This window comes from Anomaloglossus baeobatrachus, chromosome 2, assembly GCF_048569485.1.
Source record: "Anomaloglossus baeobatrachus isolate aAnoBae1 chromosome 2, aAnoBae1.hap1, whole genome shotgun sequence".
NCBI classification, from domain to species: Eukaryota; Metazoa; Chordata; class Amphibia; order Anura; family Aromobatidae; genus Anomaloglossus; species Anomaloglossus baeobatrachus.
Window position 1 is genome coordinate 559,936,300 of NC_134354.1, and position 24,366 is coordinate 559,960,665.

A 24,366-nucleotide genomic window follows, 5' to 3' on the forward strand; every position below is an offset into this window, starting at 1 on the left:
CACAGTGATTTTGGGGTTCTTCTTTACCTCTCTCACCAAGGTTCTTCTCCCACGATTGCTCAGTTTTTGGCTGGACGGCCAGGTCTAGGAGTTCTGATGGTCCCAAACTTAATCCATTTAAGGATTATGGAGGCCACTGTGCTCCTAGGTACCTTGAGTACTGCAGAAATTCTATTGTAACCTTGGCCAGATCTGTGCCTTGCCAGAATTCAGTCTCTGAGCTCCTTGGGCAGTTCCTTTTGACCTCATGATTCTCATTTGGTGACATGCACTGTGACCTGTGAGGTCTTATATAGACAGGTGTGTGCCTTTCCAAGTCAAGTCCTATCAGTTTAATTAAACATAGCTGGACTCCAGTGAATGAGTAAAACCATCTCAAGAAGAATCACAAGGAAATGGTCAGCATGTGACTTAAATATGAGTGAGCAAAGGGTCTGAATACTTATGACCATGTGATATTGCAGTTTTTCTTTAATAAATTTGCAAAAATTTCTATATTTGTTTTGATTTTTTCTTTATCGTTCCTTATGGGAGACCCAAACCATGGGTGTATAGCTACTGCCTCCGGAGGACACACAAAGTACTACACTCAAACGTGTAGCTCCTCCCTCCGGGCTATATACACCCCCTGGATGACAATCTACCCAGTTCAATGCTTTGTGTTTCAGGAGGATCACACACTTGCATTCTCTGATATTTTTTTATTTTAATTTTAAAGATTTGGAAGAAAAGCGGGTCCAGTCTGGACTCCCGGCATGTCCCTTCACACCCCACTCTGTCGGGTGCTGTTAAGGTTGACTTTAATAAGGCTGGAGCCTTCACATGCCGAGCTCCTTCGCATCCTCTGTCGAGGCTCTGTTTGAAGTGGGAGCCATCACGGTCCTCTCTGCTTGCAGGAGGCCGGTCTCCATCCGCAGCCCTGTCTGGTCCCTGCTGGAAGGAGCGTTAACCCCCACTCAGGGACATGGCCCTGCGTCTCAAAAGCTAAGTATTGAGACGTTTTTTCAGGGGTCCCGGGTACTTTTATTGGGGGGACAGTATGTGCTTTAGCGTTACTGTTAATTCCGGCCGGTTCTGGGGGTTTCCCCTGAGAACCGCGCCGAAGGTGCCTGCTCGTCGGCCGCATTTTAAAATCTAGGCCCCGGCTTCAGTTTGGGCCTAGTTTCGGTTTTGGCTTCTCTGCATGTTTTGCATACGGCGCCGCCCTCCGCCCGACCAGCAGAGGGGAGGGCACTCCTCTCTGGGGAGATGTTCCCTCCCCTGTATTTCTTCCTGTATCTCTCTGCCCTCCGTGTTTTCCCGCTCTTGGGGCTTATACACGCCCCCCCTCTTCTCCCAGCGCCATTTTTTCAGCGTTCTTGCACTGTAAGACGCTGGCTGCTGCAGCTGCATACTGTTAGAAGGCTGACGCTTCTCAAGAGGAGTGGTGGAATCCGGAGGGCACACAGAGAGCAAGGGCTGGTAAGCCACAACCTCTGGTTGTGGACTTTTATTACACTCTCAGACATTCTACAGGAGTGTATTCTGGCTGCAGAGCTTCCACCTCAGCAGCATGTCTGTTACTAGGAGCAAGGCTGCAAACATGTACGCTATATGCACTGCATGTAAGCTCATTCTGCCAGAGCCAAGCACATAACCACATTGTGATGCCTGTGCTAACATGTTTGTGTCTCAGCCTGGAGCCGCCTCAGGGGTCCCTCTGGCTGCTCCGGCCCAGGTGGCTGAACCCCCGGCTTGGGTAGCTTCCTTTTCACAAGCTATTTCCCAGTCTTTTGCCGACTCCATGGGGCAGCTGTCCCGGACACTGCTGTCCATGCATCAGCCCCCCTCTCAGGGTGTCTCTGCGGCTCCTAGCTCGGCAGAGCCCTCAGAGCATGTCCTAGGACCCCGTCCCCCTAAACGGAGACGCAGGGAACCTTCTCCTTCCTCGTCCCACGGCTCTGATTCACAGGCCGAGGTGCAGGGCGAGGAAGATTCGTTTACTGTGGGCTCAGACGCTGCCTCTATGTACCCCATTGACTTGTCTGAGGGTGATGCGGATGTTAGTGACTTGATTGCGTCCATTAACTCCGTACTGAACCTCAACCCACCAGGTACACCAGTTTACCTCTCCTAAGAAACCTAGGAGTATGTTTTTTTAACCACTCCAGCTTTCAGACCACTGTTAACAAGCCCAGGGCCTGTCCTGACAAACGTTTTCCGAAGCGTAGTTCAGATGACCGTTTTCCTTTTCCACCAGAGGTGGTTAAGGAATGGGCACAGTCCCCAAAGGTAGACCCTCCGGTGTCCAGAATCTCAGCCCGCACAGTCGTAGCTGTGGCTGATGGCACTTCTCTTAAGGATCCCACTGACCGCCAGGTTGACCTTCTGGCCAAGTCTGTATATGAGGCGGCAGGAGCCTCGTTCTCCCCGTCTTTTGCGGCAGTGTGGGCTCTTAAGGCAGTCTCTGCTTCTCTGGCAGAGATTCATTCCCTCTCCAGGGACTCTATTCCTGAGACGGATGCCTTAACTTCTCAAGCTTCGGCTTTTGCATCCTACGCCATGTCTGCCATCCTGGAGGCTTCTCACCGCACTGCGGTGGCCTCCGCTAACTCCCTCGCGATCCGCAGGATCTTGTGGCTTCGAGAGTGGAAAGCAGACGCTTCCTCTAAGAAGTACCTTGCGGGTCTCCCTTTTACTGGGTCCCGGCTGTTTGGGGAACAGCTGGATGACATAATTAAGGAAGCTACTGGCGGGAAGAGTACTTCCCTGCCACAAGCTAAACCCAAGAAACCTGTCCAGGGCAGGAACCAATCGAGGTTTCGTTCCTTTCGTTCCTCTAACTGGTCGTCCTCTAAGCCCTCGACCTCGTCCACTACCGCAGCCAAGGATCGTAAATCCAACTGGCGCGCAAAGCCGCGTCCTCAAAAGACCGGAGGAGCCGCTGCCACTAAGGCAGCCTCCTCGTGACTATCTAGCCGCGCCAGCAACGTCCTTGGTCGGCGGCAGGCTCTCCCACTTTGGCGACGTGTGGTTGCAACACGTCTCCGATCAGTGGGTGCGGGATATCATCTCCCACGGCTACAGGATAGAATTTTCTTCAAGCCCGCCAAACAGATTTTTTCTGTCCACCCCCCCCCCCTGCTCCAAAGCCGCCGCCTTCTCTCAGGCCGTGGCATCCCTGCAGGCCAACGGTGTAATTGTTCCGGTTCCCGCCCGGGAACGGTTCAGCGGTTTCTACTCAAACCTCTTTCTAGTCCCCAAAAAGGACTGTTCCTTCCGACCCATCCTGGACCTCAAGCTTCTCAACAAGCATGTTCAGGTGCGGCACTTTCGCATGGAATCTCTGAGATCGGTCATTGCATCAATGACCCAAGGAGATTTTCTGGCATCCATCGACATCAGAGATGCCTATCTGCATGTGCCTATTGCGGTTTCACACCAGCGTTGGCTACGCTTTGCGATCGGAGAGGAACATTTTCAATTCGTGGCTCTCCCCTTCGGCTTAGCCACAGCCCCTCGAGTATTCACCAAGGTCATGGCAGCAGTGGTTGCGGTCCTGCACCTCCCAGGGGTTGGCAGTGATTCCTTACCTGGACGACCTTCTAGTCAAGGCCTCATCCAGTGCAGACTGCCAGCGGAGTGTCTCTCTCACTCTCGCCACGCTAGTTCAGTTCGGGTGGCTTGTCAACCTGCCCAAGTCCACTCTGATCCCGACCCAGGTGCTTTTGTACCTAGGGATGCAATTCGAGACTCTGCCGGCACTTGTCAAGTTGCCCTTAGTCAAACAGCAGTCCCTTCGTCTGGCGGTGCGCTCTCTGCTGAGGCACCGCCGTCATTCCATCAGACACCTCATGCAGGTGCTGGGTCAGATGGTGGCGTCCATGGAAGCGGTTCCCTTTGCTCAGTTCCATCTGCGTCCCCTGCAGCTGGACATTCTCCGCTGTTGGGACAAGCGGATCTCTTCCTTGCACAGGCAGGTGGCTCTGTCGTCACAGACCACGAGCTCCTTTCAGTGGTGGCTTCGGCCTCTCTCTCTGTCCCAGGGCCGCTCCTTCCTGACTCCGTCCTGGGTGATCCTCACCACGGATGCCAGCCTCTCCGGTTGGGGAGCAGTATTTCTCCATCACCGAGCTCAGGGCACTTGGACTCCGTCCGAATCAGCCCTCTCGATCAATGTGCTGGAGATCAGAGCTGTGTTTCTAGCTCTCCTAGCCTTTCACCACCTGTTGGCGGGCAAGCACATTCGAGTTCAGTCGGACAACGCGACAGCTGTTGCCTACATCAATCACCAGGGCGGGACTCACAGCCGTCTGGCGATGTTGGAGGTTCAACGAATCCTCCAGTGGACGGAGGACTCGAAGTCCACCATGTCTGCAGTCCACATCCCAGGCGTGGAAAACTGGGAGGCCGATTATCTCAGCCGTCAAACCGTGGACAGCGGCGAGTGGGCCCTGCACCCGTCAGTGTTCAGATCAATCTGCCGCAAGTGGGGCACTCCGGAAGTGGACCTAATGGCATCCCGGCACAACAACAAGGTTCCGGTTTACGTGGCTCGCTCCCACGATCCTCAAGCCTTCGCAGCAGACGCACTGGTTCAAGATTGGTCTCAGTTCCGTCTGGCCTATGTGTTTCCCCCTCTAGCGCTCTTGCCCAGGGTTCTGCGCAAGATCAGAATGGAGGGCCGTCGAGTCATGCTCATTGCTCCGGACTGGCCCAGGCGAGCTTGGTACCCAGACCTGCTCCGTCTGTCCGTAGAGGTGCCGTGGCATCTCCCGGACCGCCCAGACCTTCTCTCTCAAGGTCCGTTCTTCCGCCAGAATTCTGCGGCTCTCAGATTGACGGCGTGGCTCTTGAGTCCTGGATCCTAACGGCTTCAGGCATTCCCTCTGAGGTCATCTCCACCATGACTCAGGCTCGGAAGTCTTCCTCGGCCAAGATTTACCACAGGACTTGGAGGATTTTCCTGTCCTGGTGTCGCTCTTCCGACCATGCCCCTTGGCCGTTCTCCTTGCCGACCATCCTGTCTTTTCTACAGTCCGGTCTACAGCTAGGACTGTCCCTCAATTCCCTCAAGGGACAGGTGTCGGCTCTGTCGGTATTGTTCCAGCGGCGTATCGCCCGACTGGCTCAGGTGCGCACTTTCATGCAGGGCGCATCTCACATCATTCCTCCTTACCGGAGGCCCTTGGATCCCTGGGACCTTAATCTGGTCCTCACGGCCTTACAAAAACCCCCCTTTGAACCGCTCAGGGAGGTTCCCTTGTTTCGACTTTCACAGAAAGTTGTTTTTCTAGTAGCCATAACTTCTCTCAGGAGAGTCTCTGATTTGGCTGCGCTCTCTTCGGAGTCACCTTTTTTTGGTGTTTCACCAAGACAAGGTGGTTCTTCGTCCGTCTCCGGACTTTCTCCCTAAGGTGGTGTCTCCTTTCCACCTTAACCAGGACATTTCATTGCCTTCTCTTTGTCCGGCCCCTGTGCATCGCTTTGAAAAGGCGTTGCATACCTTGGATTTGGTGCGGGCGCTCCGAATCTATGTGTCACGCACTGCCGTTTTTAGGCGGTGCACCTCACTTTTTGTGCTAACCACTGGTCAGCGCAAGGGTCTCGCTGCTTCTAAACCGACCCTAGCTCGTTGGATCAGGTCGGCTATCTCCGATGCCTACCAGTGTTCTCAGGCGCCTCCCCCGCCAGGGATTAAGGCGCACTCGACCAGAGCTGTCGGTGCCTCCTGGGCTTTCAGGCACCAGGCTACGGCTCAGCAGGTTTGTCAGGCTGCCACGTGGTCCAGTCTGCACACTTTTTCGAAGCACTACCAAGTGCATGCTCATGCTTCGGCAGATGCGAGCTTGGGCAGACTCATTCTTCAGGCGGCTGTCGCCCATTTGTGAAGTTAGGTTTTGCCTACTTCTCAGTTGGTTTATTCCCACCCATGGACTGCTTTGGAACGTCCCATGGTTTGGGTCTCCCATAAGGAACGATAAAGAAAAAGAGAATTTTGTTTACTTACCGTAAATTCTTTTTCTTATAGTTCCGACATGGGAGACCCAGCACCCTCCCTGTTGCCTGTTGGCAGTTTTTTTGTTCCGTGTGTTTCACCGGCTGTTGTTAGTAGTCAGAGTTACGGTTATTCCGAGTTTTACTCTATCTCTACTTATGGGTGGATGTCCTCCTTCAGCTTTTGCACTGAACTGGGTAGATTGTCATCCAGGGGGTGTATATAGCCCGGAGGGAGGAGCTACACGTTTGAGTGTAGTACTTTGTGTCCTCCGGAGGCAGTAGCTATACACCCATGGTTTGGGTCTCCCATGTCGGAACTATAAGAAAAAGAATTTACGGTAAGTAAACAAAATTCTTTTTTTCTGTCAAGATGGGGTGTATAGTGTACATTAATGAGAACAAAATAAGGTTTTTTGAATTTATTACATTGCAGCAATGACAGAGTGAAAAATTTAAAGGGGTCTGAATACTTTCCGTACCCACTACATATTAATGCATTCTCTGAATGTTGAGCTGCGTATAACACAGCTGACACAATTGGCCGCTTGCTATCTTGGCATCTTTGTACAGTGTATGCTGTGCAAATCGGTGGCGGGGCAGAGTTCTACAGAGCTATATATGAATATGGAGAACTACATAACATCAGGGTTACTAGTCCTCTAATGATGACTTCCTGCTGATAAAACAGTGATTTTTATCAAAACTACACTATGCAGACTAGTAATTGGCACATGACTGCAGTCAGGGTCTCTGTCTCTACATTGTTACACTCAGATTAGGTGGCAAAAACATGAGGACACATTCCCTTTTATTGACCTATTTTCTGGCTGGTTGTATTTCTTGGGCTAAAATAACACTCCATATTATGAGGTTACACTGATCACTGTCTTAATAACGTTTCCTTTTTCTTTCTTTAGTATAATGAATTCTTTAGTGATTGTTCTCTTCTTGTCTGGTATGGTTGCCATGATTATGCTGAGAACGCTGCACAAAGATATTGCAAGATACAACCAGATAGACTCTACAGTAAGTATCTGCAAATCCAAGTCATTAGCTATTCTGTTTAGAAAGAATATAGAAAAAGTAGTGCTGCATTAGACATTTTTTTTTTAAAGATGCATAATTGAGTTACTGTAACTGTAATTTTTTTATATATAAATTATGGGCTTAGAAACAGTTTAAAGAGAACCATTGATTCGATGGTGCTGTACAAGAGGAAGGGTTACATGCAAAATACAGCTGTCAGTTAAAGTAAACAAACTTACAATGACAGACAGGTACAGATGTCTTAGGGTACTTTCACACTTGCGTTCAGCGATGTCCGTCACTATGGAGAATAGAGCATTCAGTTAACGCACTGCGCTATTCTCCGTATGGACGACGCACTGTAACGCAAGTGTCAGCGTTGCATCCACTGGACGACGCAGCGTCGTTATTTTGATGCTGCGTCAGGCGGAATGAACGCAGCTTGTAACCTTTTTTTTTTTGAGTGGCGGAAATCTTTATTTTTCACTGCGCATGCTCATTTTATTTATTTTTTTTTAAATCACAGAAACTTTTTGTTTCTCTGTGGCTGAACGTTAAGCTGAGCGCCGCCGGCACGTGAGCGCTCTCGTCAGCTGAGGGCCGCCGGCACGTGAGCGCTCTCGTCAGCTGAGGGCCGCCGGCACGTGAGCGCTCTCGTCAGCTGAGGGCCGCCGGCACGTGAGCGCTCTCGTCAGCTGAGGGCCGCCGGCACGTGAGCGCTCTCGTCAGCTGAGCGCCGCCGGCACGTGAGAGCTCTCATCAGCTGAGCGCCGCCGGCACGTGAGAGCTTTCATCAGCTGAGCGCCGCCGGCACGTGAGAGCTCTCATCAGCTGAGCGCCGCCGGCACGTGAGAGCTCTCATCAGCTGAGCGCCGCCGGCACGTGAGAGCTCTCATCAGCTGAGCGCCGCCGGCACGTGAGAGCTCTCATCAGCTGAGCGCCGCCGGCACGTGAGAGCTCTCATCAGCTGAGCGCCGCCGACCGTCAGGTGATCAGCTGATCGTTCACAATAGTCTGCTGCCAGTAAAACTGTAAAGAAGAAAAAAAAATTAATTTAAAAAAAAAGCTTTCCGTTTTGTACAATCCGTTGCATCAGTCACACAACGCAATGCAGCGGATGCCGTTCAACGCAAGTGTGAAAGTAGCCTTACATTTTATAGGATGATGGGGGGAGACAGTAGGTTGGGGGTGGGGCGAGCAGCAGATCTGGTGGTGGTGGTTAGGTGGCTGTTGGTCATTTCAGGCTGTAAGCTTTCTTGACGAGATGAGTTTTCAAGTTCTTTCTGAATGATTAGAATGTGGCAGATAGTTGGACGTATTGGGGTACAGAATTCCAGAGGATCGGGGATACTCGGGAGGAGTATTGGAGGTGATTGAGTGAGGAAGGAATAAGTGTGGAGGAGAGAACTAGGTCTTAAGAAAAACGGATATTACTTGATTGTAGATATTGGGAGACGTACACAGTAAAAAAAACATGTAAACATGTTTGATTTTACTTGTGTGTTTTTTTTTTTTTTTTGTTTTACTGTGTACGTCGCTCAGATCCTCCCCGCGTCTCCTCGTAACCTGTGGTGGCCTGCTCCGCTCCTCCCATCTATTTCCTGCTGCTGGGTAAGATGGGAAAGAGGTGACGTCGGGTCATCTGGCCAGCGCTTGCACAGAACACTGGAGGCAGTGGGGGAAAGCGCGGCCACGAGATTATGGGCGGGCACTTGCGATGCAATCACAGCACCGCCCATAATCTCGTGCCTGCGACCATGTCACCAGCGGTCCTCGCGTTCACGGGACCTCGGGCGCAGTTCGCGGCGTCCTGATGTATGAAATGGAGCATTGGGGGACGGTGTAAATCGGCAGGAGGGACAGTAACGGACACCACACGGCCCGCCCCCATGGATAATTTACAAGAATTGAAGACAAAAAGGTACAACTTTATAAAGTATTTAATTTGGTTTAAAAGGGGGCACAAAAAGTACAGGAACCTTCCTAGAATGCAGCCCAGGAGCTGCAGAGGGGGAAACTTTTAGGTTTAAAGCTCAATTTCTGCTGACAGGTTCCCTTTAACAGGGAGCCACAGAGGATGATGTTGCGGGAGATGATGAGGGCATGCACTAGCTTTTTTTTTTTTTTTTTTTTAGTAGATTCAGGGCTGAGGAAGGGACAACTTCAGGAAATATCTTTGAGTTGGAGGCAGTAACAAGATCTTGTATGTGCGGTTTTAAAAATGGGGTAGAATCAAGGGTTACTTCAACGGTGCGGTCTTCTGGTACAGGGGGGAGTGTGATGTAATTTATTGTTATACATTGGGTTGATGAGTTAGATGAGAAGGAGGAAGGATAAGTTCAGCTTTAGGAAGTGAGAAGGACTATATGGTCAATACACAATCCGGGATTCTGGACAGCAGATTGGTGATATCTGAACCAAAGAGGTAGATCTGAGTTTCATCACCGTATAGATACTGGAAGCCATGGGACTCTGAGTTGTCCCAGACCAAATTTAAATATGGAGAAGAGAGTAGGGGTCCCCGGACAGAGCCTTGCAGGATACAGACAGGGTGGGATGAGTCTCTGAATGTGTGGTTGGAAAGGTACAATTAAATGCAGGAGAAGGCAAGTGCTTTGATACCTAGGTATGAGAAGGTTTGTAGTAGGAGGGAGTGCTCAACTATGTTAAAGGCAGAGATCCGCTCCAGGAGTATAGAGAATTGTTATCTTTGGTGGTAAGTATGTCATTAGTAACTTTGGTCAGGGAGTTTGTGGCATGGTATTGATGGAAACCAGATTGTAGGTTGAGTGAATTTGATGAAAGGTGGGAGAAACGTTTAGCATGGACATGCAGTTCGCGGAATTTGGAAGCGAACGGGAGAATCTATATGGAGCGATTTAGCTAGAAGTAGAGGTAGTCGAGGGATGACATTTTGATGATAGGCGTAATCATGGCATGTTTTAAAAGCAGAAGGGAAAGTATCAGAAGTTAGAGATGGGATGAAGAGATGAGTTAGGGCTGGGATAAGCGCGGTGGTGAGGTTGAGGAGATGGAATGGGGGCAAGTGCACAAGTGGTGAGGTGTGATTTGTAGAGGAGAATGTTTGTAGTGATGTTTGGGAGGAAAGTTAATGGGGAAGAGTAATTTTCTGATATACAAGGGGGTTGAGGATGAACAATAAAGACCTGCCTTGTTTGGTTGATAGTATTTTAGTGTATGTGGCAACGTCTTCAGCAGAGATGAGGAAGGTTGGGAAGGGGGCAGTTGTGGGCAGTGGAGAGTTAAGTGTGGAACAACTGTTTAGGGTTGCGGAAAAAAAGTAAAAGGGTTGTGAAGTAAATCTGTTTAGCAGAGGTGGGGGCTGAGTTGAATGTGAAAGTTGCTTTTTTGAATGTGGGAAGTTGTCTTGCAAGTTTTTCTTTTTTTTTCATTTTTTTTCTTCTCCTAACGCTTCTCCACAACACGAGACACGTGCCGAAGCTATTTATTGTGCCAGGGTTGTCTGATTTGTTAATCTGCCTTGCTCAAGAGGGCTGACAGTGTGGCATTGTGGGAAACGGTGGCTGTGTCGTGGAATGAAAATATGGAGGACAGCAGTAGGATAGTGTTAGTGTGTGAATGTCAAGAGGTGCAAGGTTTCTGGGGGGAGAGCGTTGCTAATTGCTGGATCTGAGTGGCAGTTAAGGATGACGGGTGACAAAGTTAATTGTGGTCAAATAGGGGAAGACATGAGGTTGGATAGTGAGCAGAGGCGGGTGAAAATAAGGTCTAATGTATGGGCCACTGAGTAAGACCAAAAGCTGAAGCAAGTGACAGGAGTTTAGAGGCTGCCTACTAGCGGGTGTTGGTAGGGATGTTGAAGTAACCAATGTAAGGGAAATGTCATGAGAGAGAAAGTGTAGAAGCTAGGTGGAGAATTGGTCAATAAGGGCAGCGGCCGGGCCCTGGGCTTGTTATGACAGCCACTTGGAGGTTGGAAGGAGAGTAGATAGGGTGGGATTGGGTTGAAGGTGCATTTAGTAGAAAGAAGACCCACTCCTCCACCATGTCTGTTTTCATGGTGAGGAGTGTGGGTGAAGTGAAGGCCGCCGTAACACAGCTCAGCGGAGAGGCAGTGTTGAAGGTTGTCAGCCATATTTCGTTGTGGCCAAGGATGGAAAGATTGTAAGAGGTAAAGAGGTTGTAAATGACATGGAGCTTATTGCAGATGGAACAGGCCCTCCAGAGAGGGAAAGCAGAGGTGGCGGTGTCGAGGGAATGGGTTTTGTGTGGGAGAGATTGCGGTATTTTCTTATAGGTCGGGAGCAATAAGAGGGAGCGTTAATTGGGAGTATCAGCTTTGGGGGAGGGGATTGGAAGATATCGCCAGCAGAGAGGAGAAGCGGAGGAAGGTGGCCGGCATGTTGTGTTTTTAGTAGGAGAGATCTGAGGTTTAGGAAGTAGAAACAGATTAGAGAAGTTGAGATTTGTTTGGAGAGTGCTGGGGTTTAAGGATAGCAAAGAGGAGCAAGCATTTGTGGATTTAAAAAAAAAAAAAAAAGTAAGGGCAAATTTGAGCATGATTAAAGTGTATTGTTAAAAGATAACCGTTAATAAACAATGGTAACTCTGACCACCTTTTCACTTCTTGGACATTTCTGGAATATTGCAATGTATGTAAGTCTGTACCTAATATGCGATTCTTGCGCTGCTCTTTAGATTCACCAGGAACCGTAGCTAAACGTGGATCACCCCAGTCTGATCCCTGGTTCACCTGCAGCTGTCTCTTCAGATTGTCTGCGGTGTTTAAACCCAAGCTTACCATGAAGTCAGTACATAGAGAGATGGTCTCTATTACAGCATTAATATTTAGAATATATATAAGTATAGGTAACCAAACCACAGTTTAACTTGTTAGCATGTGTGACAATTACAGGATACTAAAACCAGTAGCATATAAGCAAGCCCTAGTCTGGAGCTTTACTGCAAACATATTCCTATGAATCCTAGAACAGAGTTGTCGTCATGTGTTTCACACAATTTGTATGATTCTTGTGCAGGAAGATGCTCAGGAGGAGTTTGGTTGGAAGCTGGTACATGGCGACATTTTCAGGCCCCCCAGGAAGGGCATGCTGCTTTCTGTTTTTCTTGGTTCTGGTGCTCAAATCTTAATAATGACCTTTATCACATTGTGTAAGTATGAGTTCTTTGGATTCATTGTTAGAGGTTGTCCGCTGCTTTACTTGATTGTATTGATTTATCCATGTTGGTATTAACATAAAAAAATTGCTTATTGGACCCTTGCCACTTCCTAGTAATATTGCAAGTTTACAGGTCTCCTCTTACAACTGAGGGCATCAGACTTGAGTGGTCCCATTTTGACCCATTCTCTTAAAGTGAATCAGTCAGCAGGTTTTTTCTACCTCCTCTGAGAGCACCATAATGTAGGCAAAGAGACATTGAATCCAACATTGTAACACATTACTGATACAGCCGTTCTGATAGAACCAAAGGTTTTAAATTTGGCAAAGCAGAAGAGCGGAGAGTTGTCCCCACCCACCCTCGTCTCTCAATAGAGATGGCACATTGACAGTGAGGTGTCGGAGGAGGAGGGCGCACTGGACTGCCGTGCCTGTGTCGGCTAGACCTAGCAACGATCACTTTAGTTTAAGTAAACATCAAACAGTCTAATGAGGCATAGATTTTTATTTTTTTAACCCCTATAGCATGGTGCCCTCAGATAACATGGCAAAAACCTGCTGACAGATTCCCTTTTAAGTTGCTTTTCTGGTTTGGACCACACGTGACTTCAGCATAATGACGGAGACCAGTGATTGGCTACAAAGGTAGACTGAATGTAACCCCTTTAAACTTGTGGACAGAGAGCAGCGGGAAGGTTTTGAAAACTAAAATGTAATTTTCTATTTCCAGTTTTTGCGTGCCTGGGATTTTTGTCTCCAGCTAACAGAGGTGCTCTGATGACATGTGCTGTCGTCCTGTGGGTGTTGCTTGGTACTCCAGCTGGTTATGTAGCTTCCCGATTCTACAAATGTAAGTGCAAAAATACAATCCGTTTTTTTTTTTTCTAGTGTCATGGAATATGTAGCAATGATTTGAAGACAAATCTCCACTGCAAAAATGCATATGTGTAACCAAGTCATATCGCAGGAGGATCTACATTCAGGGATTAAATGTATATCTCATCCTTCCTAATTGTAGATCTTCCTTCCTTGTGTCTTGATTTAGAATTTGCATTTTCGCTGTGGAGTTTTGTCATGACTTAAAAACTCCATTTTGATTTGTAATACAGTGGAACTTCGCTTAACAAGTAACCCAGTTAACGAGAATTTCGCTTAACAAGCAAAGCTTGCTGTAAATTTGTAACTCTGTTTATGAGAAAGCTTTGCTGTACGAGCAAAATACTCACTGCACACACTTCCGGTTCCGTACATCCACCGCGCTCTAACCCGCTCTTGCAGTCTACACAAAAACACACAAGCACGCACAAAACACACACACAAACAAACAAAAACAAGCACGCACACATACAGTATTATGCTCACCTTACTTTCCGTTCCATCGCCGGCCTCATTGGTCCTGTAGTTCGCCGGTATAGGATGTGTATCTGCAAGCATTGCGACGAGACAGGAACTTCCTCTGTCAGCTGCTACTCAAAGGCAGCGCGCTGACCAATCAGAGGCAAGCGGCTCCTGCCTTTGACAAAGGACGTTCCTCCCTCGTCGTGATGGTTACCCGATACACAGCCTGTACTAGTGAACAGCAAGTCCCTGCAGGCTGGTGATGGAACGGAAGGTAAGGTGAGTGAGTGAGTGAGAGTGTGATGGCACAATAGGGGACCAGGATGGGACATTTAACAAGTTGTTGAACGAATTGTCAGCATTGCAATGATTTCCTATGGGAAATCTTGCTTTGCTGAACGAGTAACTTGGTTAACAAGCACACTGCCAGAACAGATTGTTCTCGATAACCAGGGTTCCACTGTACCCTTATACTATTCCTACAGCTCGTAATGGCCAACTGCAGAAACCTGTTTAAAAGTTAACAATTTTTATTAAATGACATAAATACAAACAGGACTACATATATTATACAAAAATTTCATCTGTAAGAAACATAATACATTTTATTAATGATTTTAATGAAGTGAATGAAAGTTTTAAGGACAAAGATAGAAAATGCCCTAAAGGACATCCAAGGTCACTTTTGGGATGAGTCAGAAAAGGAGCCCTGAATAGATCAGGGAAGTCAAGGATAGAGTCAACTAAAGGTATAACCTAGGAGTAGAACTGATTGTAATAGGCGGCGCTCAGCAGAGAAGTGTTTGTGAAGGACCTGTGGAATAATTACAATGCAGGGCGTTAGCAAGTTCAAAAAAGAATTCTGGCTGAACTTGACTGACAGTGACTGATCCCTGCAAAAGTGCCGCTCCTATGACAGGTATTACCTGAATTCACCCAAACATATAAACTCTTAAGATAAATGCATGGACTTAATAATATAAACAATATTAGTGATGCACATTCCATCATGTTAGACACATTGGGGGCAGTTTAATATAAAAATGACATGACCGGTTCCCTTTAATTTACATGAAGGATTAGATGCGGGGAGGTCAGGAGCTGTGATCAGTCCAGGTCTCAGTGCTTAAGGCTATGTGTGCACTGGGAAATGGAATTTTCTTGAGAAAATTCCGCATGCTCTCAAAGATTACCGCACCCGCGGTAAAAAAACGCGGGAAACCGCACCTGAAAACCGCATGCGGTTTGCCGCGGTATTATTCGCGGTATTGCCGCGGTTTTGCCGCGTGCGGGTTGGGATGTGCTTTATTGCATTCAATGCAATAAAGCACATTGAAAAAAAAAAAAAAAAAGTCATTTAATTCTGAGATAGTAGATAGACAGAAGAATAGATAGAGGGATAGATAGATGACAGATCGCTGCATTTCCCACGGTCGGCAGTGAGTTCACATTACCGGCCGTGGGAAATGACCGGTAATTACCTCTGCTGTCTGCTGCTTTCATTCAGCGCTGTGTCTGTGACAGTCGCGGCTGGATGTAAGCAGCGCAAGACCTGTGGATTACGCCGGAGCGGTGGATTACGCCGGAGCTTTGGTGCGGGAGGGGTTAATAAAATGGTGAACGAGGCTTGTTTGTTTTATTTAAAATAAAGGATTTTTCGGTGTCTGTGTTTTTTTCACTTTACTTATGGGTTGATCATGTCAGCTGTCACATAGACGCTGCCATGATCAAGCCTGGAGTTAATGGCGGTGGTCCCCCACCATCATTAACCCCTTGTATTACCTTGCTGCCACTGCTACACGGCGGCAAGAAGAGCCGGGGACACGCCGGTATTGCCGCATAATGCATGCGACAGTCCCGGGGCAGCTGCGGCTGATATTCTCGGCTGCGGGAGGGGGAGTGAGGCGGGGGACATTACCCCTGCCCCTCTCCCTCCCCAGCCTGAGAATACCGGGCCGCCGCTGTGTGCTTACCTCGGTTGGACGGTAAATATGCAGCGGAGCCCACGTTCTTTATTTTCTATATTTCCGTTTTCATTCTATGTGTGTTCTATGTGTCTATGTGTTCTATGTCTGTGATGTGTGTATGTCTGTGATGTGTTTGTGTTTACTCTCTCTGATCCGCTTCCTCTTCCTGTAATGACATCACTTCCCTGCAAAACCGCAGACAAGCGATGTACATTACCGGAGGTAAACCGCGAAATACCGCAGGGAATAACGCAGGAAAACGCAGTGAACCGCACAGAATTTGCTGCCTGCGTTATTCCCTGCGGGATTTCATGATTAACATTGGAGTCAATGGAGTGAAATCCCGCAGCGATGTGCGGAAAAGAAGTGACATGCACTTGTTTTTGCTGCGGGATTCCCGCAGCAAAAGATGCAGCTGTCAAATTCCGCCCAGTGCGCACAGGATTTTTTTTCTCCATAAGATTTGCTGGTGATTCACTGCAGAGATGTTATGAACATTTTCTGCAGCAAATCCGTGGAAAATCCGCGGCAAAATCCGGTAAGTGCGCACAGGGCCTAAGGCTGTAATATTTTAAGATCAGTTTTAGTGCTAAAGTCTTCCTACAAATAGATGTACAATTGTATTGGATTTGTGATCTTTATTCTGTAGCTCGTGCAATTCCTCAGTTTTTCTTAGATATTGACAGATATACCAGTATATTAGTTAAAAATAAAACAATTCCTAAAATGGAGGTATTGCTTTTAATGCATTATCCAAAGACTGCATCATTTTACGGGTCATTCCAGTCTTTGTAAGTGATGGTGTATCACAAGGCTATGCCTCTGCCATCACTTGATGATCACTGGGGCTCTGACCTCTGTGGCGTCCTGTTACTGAAGTGGACATAGTGCTATATTCACTACATCTTTTTACTCTACACCGAGGATCCCAGCTATGAATTTGCATGGCTGCAGAGTCTGGTGACTAGGAGCCACCGATCTTGGTACTGCAGTACTACTGTTCTTGCTTTGTTGGGGGTTCTAGTGGTCTCATGCCCAGCCATTAAAGGGTATATCCAGGACTAGGTCTCAAAGCACTAACAAACAGGTAGTTGCAACCACAGACCGTTCCTGCTGGTGATACAGCAGCTTCATCAACAAAGTGGAGGCTCTATTTCTGCTCGTGCTCTGTAGATGGGTCAGGACAGCCTAACTAGGGAGCTGGCCGTCAATCGGCATTACGTCCGCTGTCTCGAGAGCGGATCAGAAGCCGCCACTCTATTTTCGCGACGTCGTCAGAAGCTGATGAATCACCAGCAGGAACAGTCTGTGACCGCTCTGTGCCGACGAAGAAAATCGCTGCACGCAACAGGCAGGTCGGTAGCAAATATCTGCCAGTTTAGTGCTTGGGCATTTTTTTTCTTTTTTCTCTCTGATATCCCCTTTTCGTGATGGCATATCTTAAAGATTTCACTTCCTAAGATTGAGATAAACAATTAACACTCAAGACCATGGTTCTCACATTCCTGAAAGTCCACAGTATAATTTCACTTTTTATATATTCCAATCGTGAATGGCTATTATATTGTAATTAAAACTATAAGAACACATATGGCGTTTCAATGTGGTTCCAAAGCAGAACCATTTGAATTTTTCATATTTTATTTAATATATATTTGTGCATCTGAGGGTGGCCTAAATAAGACACCCTAATTGTAAAATCCTAGTTTAAAGTTTCTGCCTGAGCCAAGCTAGGAGTGTAGCCTGTGCTGTGCATATGCGGTGGAATCCTTCATATTCTTGAACCGCCTACGCATACTTACACACTATAAATTGACTACTTATTTTTCTTGTTAATGCTCGAAGATTATATATATGTATATATGTATACGTGTATGTATATGTATGTGTATATATATATATATATATATATATATATATATATATATATATATATATATATATATATATATATATATATATATATATATATATATATATATATATATATATATATATATATATATATATATATATATATATATATATATATATATATATATATATATATATATATATATATATATATATGCATGCATGCATGCATGCATGCATGCATGCATGCATGCATGCATGCATGCATGCATGCATGCATGCATGCATGCATGCATGCATGCATGCATGCATGCATGCATGCATGCATGCATGCATGCATACATGCATGCATGCATGCATACATGCATGCATACATGCATACATGCATGCATACATACATACATACATACATACATACATACATACATACATACATGCATGCATGCATGCATACATACATACATACATACATACATACATACATACATACATACATACATACATACATACATACATACATACATACATACATACATACATACATACATACATACATACATACATACATACATGCACGCACGCATGCACACATGCACGCATACATACATACATGCACGCATACATACATGCACGCATACATACATACACACAGATAGATATATAATATGTATGTACCTTGCGGAAGGGCACTGTTGTTGTGGCACTACTGTGAAGCTTGGGTATAGGCTGAGTTTCATTAGAACGTGACTTACACTAAATACTGCAGTGTACAGCATAAGGGCTCAGGGTGCGGACATATGTGTGCACTTTGTAGTCAGACAGACCCAAGATGTAAGGGCCCCCACTACCACCTCCAAAGCAGATGGAATTGAGTTGTATGATGAGCTATTGGACTGCAAAGGGCCTATATATTGTTGCATAGGGCCCACCTATTGTGTCCTCCCTGTTAAAGGGATAACATGATTGCAAGTTAAAGTCTACCAAGGGGGTAGATTAGAAAACAAAATCTACTTTTTAAAATATATGAAAATTAATAACTAACTCCCTTTTTATTTTGATTAAAAATAATGAAATCTTGTATCTCCACATCCACAAGTCTGGTAAAATGAAGTAAACTATGCAGAAATCACCATAAAGAGGAGAAAAAAAATCGATACCGAAGACATTATTTCGCTTGTGCGGTGGGTGGGGGCGGGGCGGGCCATATCTGACATACTATATAAGGAGACCTCAGTCTTTCAGGTCTCCCCTTCTTATCCAGACATCATGCTATCCTGATAACAATTGGCAGGTTCTCTATCAAGCCTCCTGATGATCCGTTGCTGGAGAAACGCGTCGAGGCATTTCTGAGGCATCCTTGGGACGCACATGTGACTTTTTGCACGATAAGTGTTTGACTAATTCATTTTTTTTTATCAATTAGTTTGCCCATAACTCTGTTGCACTCTATTACGCATTTGCACTTTGTTGTGCATTGACACTTTATTATAAGTCTGGTTTCCTGAAGCGTGTAAGCTGTCTGACCAATTGCACTCCATTTGCTCTGGAAGCTAGGCCTTGAATGTATTTTTTTGCACACATTATTGCACTCTGCACTTTAAATTGATGACTATTTGCACTGTATCGAATATTAAGCTGTCATCTAAGCATTATTTTTGTGCACCTTGTCATTTTTGATATCCCTCGTCTTTAAATATTCCAGGATATATCAGGGCTACTTGAGGTTAGTCTGAGTCTGGTGTCACCAATCTTTTTCTGGGATATTGTCCCTTAGGGACAAGACGAGTTGTATGCAGTTTAGGACTCCCTCCCATAAATAGCAGTATCTGTGTGCACCCATTTTTTAATCTGGTTATGTATCAGACCATGTTACATGTGCTTGTCCTAAATATCCTGTCCACTGGTTTGAATGTGCCCTACCCTTTTATCTATTGCCCTATTTTTCACGACTGTCTTGAGGGCCTACTAGGGAATCCATAGGGACAGCCACCGTTGAGTGGGGGTGCCATTTCCGTAAGCATCAGGGTGCCAACCCCTGCGGTAGGTAGTGGACAGGAGGGAGGTATATCGGATAGGGTGAGAACTTTACCTTCCTCCCTTTTTTTTTCTTCTATAATTGCACAGGGTTTGTGGATATTTTTAAATAGAAACCAATAAATTTGTATAATTTTGTTGTGCAACACTCCCCTTTGACATAAATTGTATTTTTGTTTCACCCCATTTTTTTTTTAATTTATTTATTTATTTTTTTTTAATAGAAATAAAACAAAGTTAAAACGGTAAATCTACCCCAAAATGGTATCAATAAGTCCTCTAACCACACAAAGAAATGCCTCTTTTGACAGAAAAAATGTTTTCGGTCTTGAAAAATTACTGGAACTATATTTTTTTTTTATTTTTTATATATATATATATATATATATATATATATATATATAATAAACTACCGATTTTTTTTAATTTTTTTTCCATTACTTCATAATAAAAAAAAATGCATGTTTGATATTATAAATGACATGACCTGAAGAATCCTGATTCCAGGTCATCTTTATACAGTGTAGGGAACCTTAACCCTGTAGCAGAATTGTGTGGATTATTTTATTTTTTTTTAAAATCTATATCTCATTTCATCCCACCTGAAATTCTTCTATCCTGTTTTCAGTAATTGTATGGCAAAATGAGTGGTGCGATTCAAAAACTAAAACGCGTCTCGCAATAAAACCAGACCTCATGGCTGTCAGTGTTGGTGATATGCCTCATTTAGGCCCCCAGCAGTTCAATAAAGCTGTAACATCCCCTGATCTCTGCTGAGCATCTCCTGGTCTGTACAGCAAAGTTGGGGAAAAAATAGGACTAAGAAAAAAAACAGAAAAATTTCCTCTGACCTCACGAGTGGCCATTGTGTAAGCGGCAGTATTTGTGTGTATTATATTTATCTAACAAGTCTTTCTCTGTTCCTTCAACTTAGCATTTGGTGGAGAAAAATGGAAGACCAACGTCCTGCTCACCTCTTTCCTCTGTCCTGGGTAAATCATTTTTTAAAGCAATTGTGATGTGATATAAAGGATGTATAGAAGCATTTTGTCTATATCTGTGTATACAGAACATGCATAAAGCCCGATGCATGAGTACTGTCACTCTTCACACCAGTCTTGATGAGGAGGCATGCTGGAGTCAATGGGCTTAATTTATGAGTTGTTGTACACCTCTCCATGGCTCTGGATCGCCTGGCACGTGGCTTGCGATTCTCCAGATCTCTCTAGTCCTGTACTGGAGTGAGATTTTTGGCTTCCGGAACGTCACAGCTCATCATGACCTAGACGAGTTGTGGTGTCTGAGTTGTGCCCATCTTGTTGGAACTAGTGTGAAAACGGCATAAGTCGCAAAATTTAAACACAACTGAGTGACTTTTCAAGGCTTTTAACACAGAAGTCTGGCTTTAAAGCTTTGATGAATTAGGCCTATAGCCTTCAACAGACGCAAAGTGACTAAACTGCATATGTTAGTAATAAGGAGAATGTAGAACCATTTGTGTCATTGTAACTCTCACTGCTGATGTGATTTGTTCTGTCACTAGCTGATCTATAGTCCAGATAAGAATGCTTACTTTCACATGTCCGATCTGGTGAAATGTTTGTTTACCCTTAGGATTGTCTTTGCGGATTTCTTCTTGATGAACTTAATTCTCTGGGGAGAAGGATCCTCTGCAGCAATTCCTTTCGGCACCCTTGTAGCTATCCTGGCATTGTGGTTTTGCATTTCTGTTCCCCTCACTTTCATTGGAGCTTATTTTGGATTTAAAAAGAATGTAAGTATTACTCCCTGCCAGTTAATGGGAATCTGTCAGCAGGTTTTTGCTACCTCATCTGAGAGCAGCATATTGTAGGTAAAGAGACTCTGAATCCAGCAATGTATCACTTAGTTTACTGAGTGCAGCAGTTATGATGTACCCTATTTTTTGCTTTATAAGACGCATCGGATTATAAGACACACCCCAAATTTAGAGAGAAAAAAAGGTAAAAAAATAAAAATGGGGTCTGTCTTATACTCTGGTGTTGTCTTACCGGAGGGGGCAGCAGTGGTGGTGAAGCAAGGTCACAGGAGGCAGAGGCTGTGCTAGCAGGTCCGGCGACGTTCGTGGCGGCGGGTGAGTGGTGCAGCAGGCCGGTGCGGTGAGTGTCCCAGTGTCCGTGGTCCCGGTTCAAATGATGGCGCCTGGAGCGGTGCACGTGCAGATGGAGCTCTCATCCAAGGGCTCAATCTGCGCATGCGCTGACTCCCGGCGCCATCATTTGAGACTGGGACCGCGAACACACTGGGAAACCTGCTGTACAGCCGCCCGCACGCATGCACAGAGGCAGTCACAGGCTGCCGCCCGCGGCCACCCGGTGGCTGCCGCCTGCGGCCACGGGCACCCGGCGGCTGCCACCCGCCTGCAGCTGATTGCCGCACACAGGCCCCCCCAGGTAAAGCTATATTCAGATTTTAAGATGCACCCCTCATTTTTCTCCCAAATTTTTGGGAGGAAAAGTGCATCTTATAATCCGAAAAATATGGTAGTTTTTAGACTTGGCATGCAGCAGAAGTCAAAGAGCTGCCTCACACACACCAGGCTCTCTATAGACTGTGGATTGACAGTAATCTGCTAATCACATCAGGTGTCACTGCAGTGCAAGAGGCAATGTAGTTCCACAATGATAAGCTACTGGTGCTAAAGCAAACATTGTAAGTAAACACTGGATCTTGACATGACATTGGCATGCTGTTCTCAAATTACTTGGCATAAACCTTGTGACAGATTCCCTTTTTAAGTGTGTCATTTATGTCCACCTTATTGTGGTAAACAAAGGGGTTTACACACTTGCACGTTACTAAAATGAATTAGTCAGTTTAGATCTGGGTTATTTTGGTCTTTCACGGCCACTTTACTCCCACTTTTCATCCATGTGTTTTAGCATCACTTCTGTACATGAGGTAAACTCGTATTGTATGTCGTAGACCTAGCCTGAATCTGGCCTATTTGTGCATTGTTGCAGTATGTGGCATCTTTAGAGCCTTTCCTGAAGCTGTGTGCCATTGCTTGGTTGGCTCGTTTTAGGGTAATTATTTTGAATGAAAATGTGATGTTTTAAGTCCTGCCACAGCCCTTCAATAATGAGACGCATAGTGCATAAAGCACATAATAAATGTGACATGAGGCAGGTCCTACTGTAAATAAAGCTGGTGCTTGCATCTAGCTTACTATAAATATTCCGGGTTTTGTTTACCTAAAATCTTGATGTTTGCGATGTTCACGTTTTGCCTTTCGTATGACTAATTGATCTGTTTTTACAATCAGACAAACTGTCAAAAACTGACCTGTTGCAAATAAAAGCAATGGGGTCCGTCTGAGTACCATTAGGCGTTTGGTTTTTAGAACTACCGCGTTCTGCATGATGTACTTCTCTCTTCCATAGTCCCTGGGAAGCCTTTTTTTTAGCTTGCACCAGTTATGCAGCAAATCCATTTTCTTTATCGCACCTAATTGGGAGACCCAGACAATTGGGTGTATAGCTACTGCCTCCGGAGGCCACACAAAGTATTACACATAAAAGTGTAAGGCCCCTCCCCTTCTGCCTATACACCCTCCCGTGAGATCACGGGCTCCTCAGTTTTCATGCTTTGTGCGAAGGAGGCACACATACACGCATAGCTCCACTGTTTAGTCAGCAGCAGCTGCTGACTATGTCGGATGGAAGAAAAGAGGGCCCATATGGGGCCCCCAGCATGCTCCCTTCTCACCCCACTTTTGTCGGCGGTGTTTGTTAAGGTTGAGGTACCCATTGCGGGTACAGAGGCTGGAGCCCACATGCTGCATCCTTCCCCATCCCCCTTAGGGCTCTGGGTGAAGTGGGATTTACCGGTCTCCAGGCACAGAGACCGTGCTCCGTCCACAGCCCCTGGGGAATATGCTGGATATGGAGCGGAGTATCGTCAGGGACAGGGCCCTGCTACGCCAAGGTACTCTGTGTCCCCGTACAGTCCGCGCGCACACTGCAGCTTGCTGGGTGTGTTAGTGCGCCGGGGACAACAGCGCTGCGCGCTGGTGCCATTCCTATCTACAGCTTGCTGAGAGGGGACATGTATGTGAAACTGCCGCGCGGCCGCTGTTGTCAGTTTTTGCTGCGGCGCGGCTGGGACTTGTGGTGCGCCGGGGACTTCCGCGCTGGCCGTGCATAGATCACGGCCGCGCTTATTACTAGAGTCCCCGGCTTTTGCGGCCTAGTTTCACTTCGTTCCCGCCCCCAGGCCTGCCAGTCAGGGGAAGGGCGGGACGCTGTACAGATTGTCAGCGCAGAGGGCTGGAGTCTGCTTTGCATACTCCAGCCCTCACACTGGGCACAGTGGGACGCCAGTTTCCCGCACTTTTGTTTGAGGCACGCCCACGATCCACCTCTCTTCTCAGGACGCCGGCAGCCATTCCTGTGTGCAGTCTGAGCTGGAGAGAGGAGGCTGGGAGACCCAGACATGGGATTCTGGTGCCCACACACCCGCTTTTCAGCGGGCGGTAAGCTGCCCTCAAGGGCTGACCCCCACTGGTGCCGAAGTGTATATTGTATTTTATGCTTACAGCTTTACATTGCACTGTACGGTTGCTAGGGATCCTCTGCTATATACTCTCCTAGATTCTCAGAGGACACAACAGCATGTCGACCGCAAAAAGCAAAGGTGCCAAGGCACAGGCTTTCTATGCTGCTTGTACCGCTTGTGGGGCTGTTCTACCGGCAGGTTCCACTGACCCCCATTGTGTGCAGTGCTCAGCTCCTGTGGCACTTGCTCGGCCGGGGCCTCTGCTGGAGGTGACCCAGGCAGAACCTCCTGTAAATACTGTCCAGGTGACAGGGACGGAGTTTGCAGTCTTTGCTGACAGATTGTCTGTGACTATGACTAAAATTCTAGAAACATTGCAGTCTAGACCAGTACCTCAGGCCATGGACACTGTTAACTCATTGCTCCCTGGTCCCCCTCAGTCGGAACAGCTCCGGGATCCGGGGGTGTCT

At 46.6% G+C, this 24,366-nt stretch overlaps 1 protein-coding gene across 1 annotated transcript in view; it reads left to right on the plus strand.

The window, feature by feature from the left end:
• Positions 1 to 24,366, plus strand: part of TM9SF2 (transmembrane 9 superfamily member 2) — a 92,938-nt gene that overhangs the window by 56,546 nt on the left and 12,026 nt on the right. The window contains exons 9-13 of the mRNA XM_075336696.1: positions 6,897 to 7,005; positions 12,027 to 12,159; positions 12,898 to 13,017; positions 20,295 to 20,352; positions 20,975 to 21,134. Coding sequence (XP_075192811.1) covers positions 6,897 to 7,005; positions 12,027 to 12,159; positions 12,898 to 13,017; positions 20,295 to 20,352; positions 20,975 to 21,134 — 580 coding nt within the window. The remainder of the gene's footprint in view (positions 1 to 6,896; positions 7,006 to 12,026; positions 12,160 to 12,897; positions 13,018 to 20,294; positions 20,353 to 20,974; positions 21,135 to 24,366) is intronic.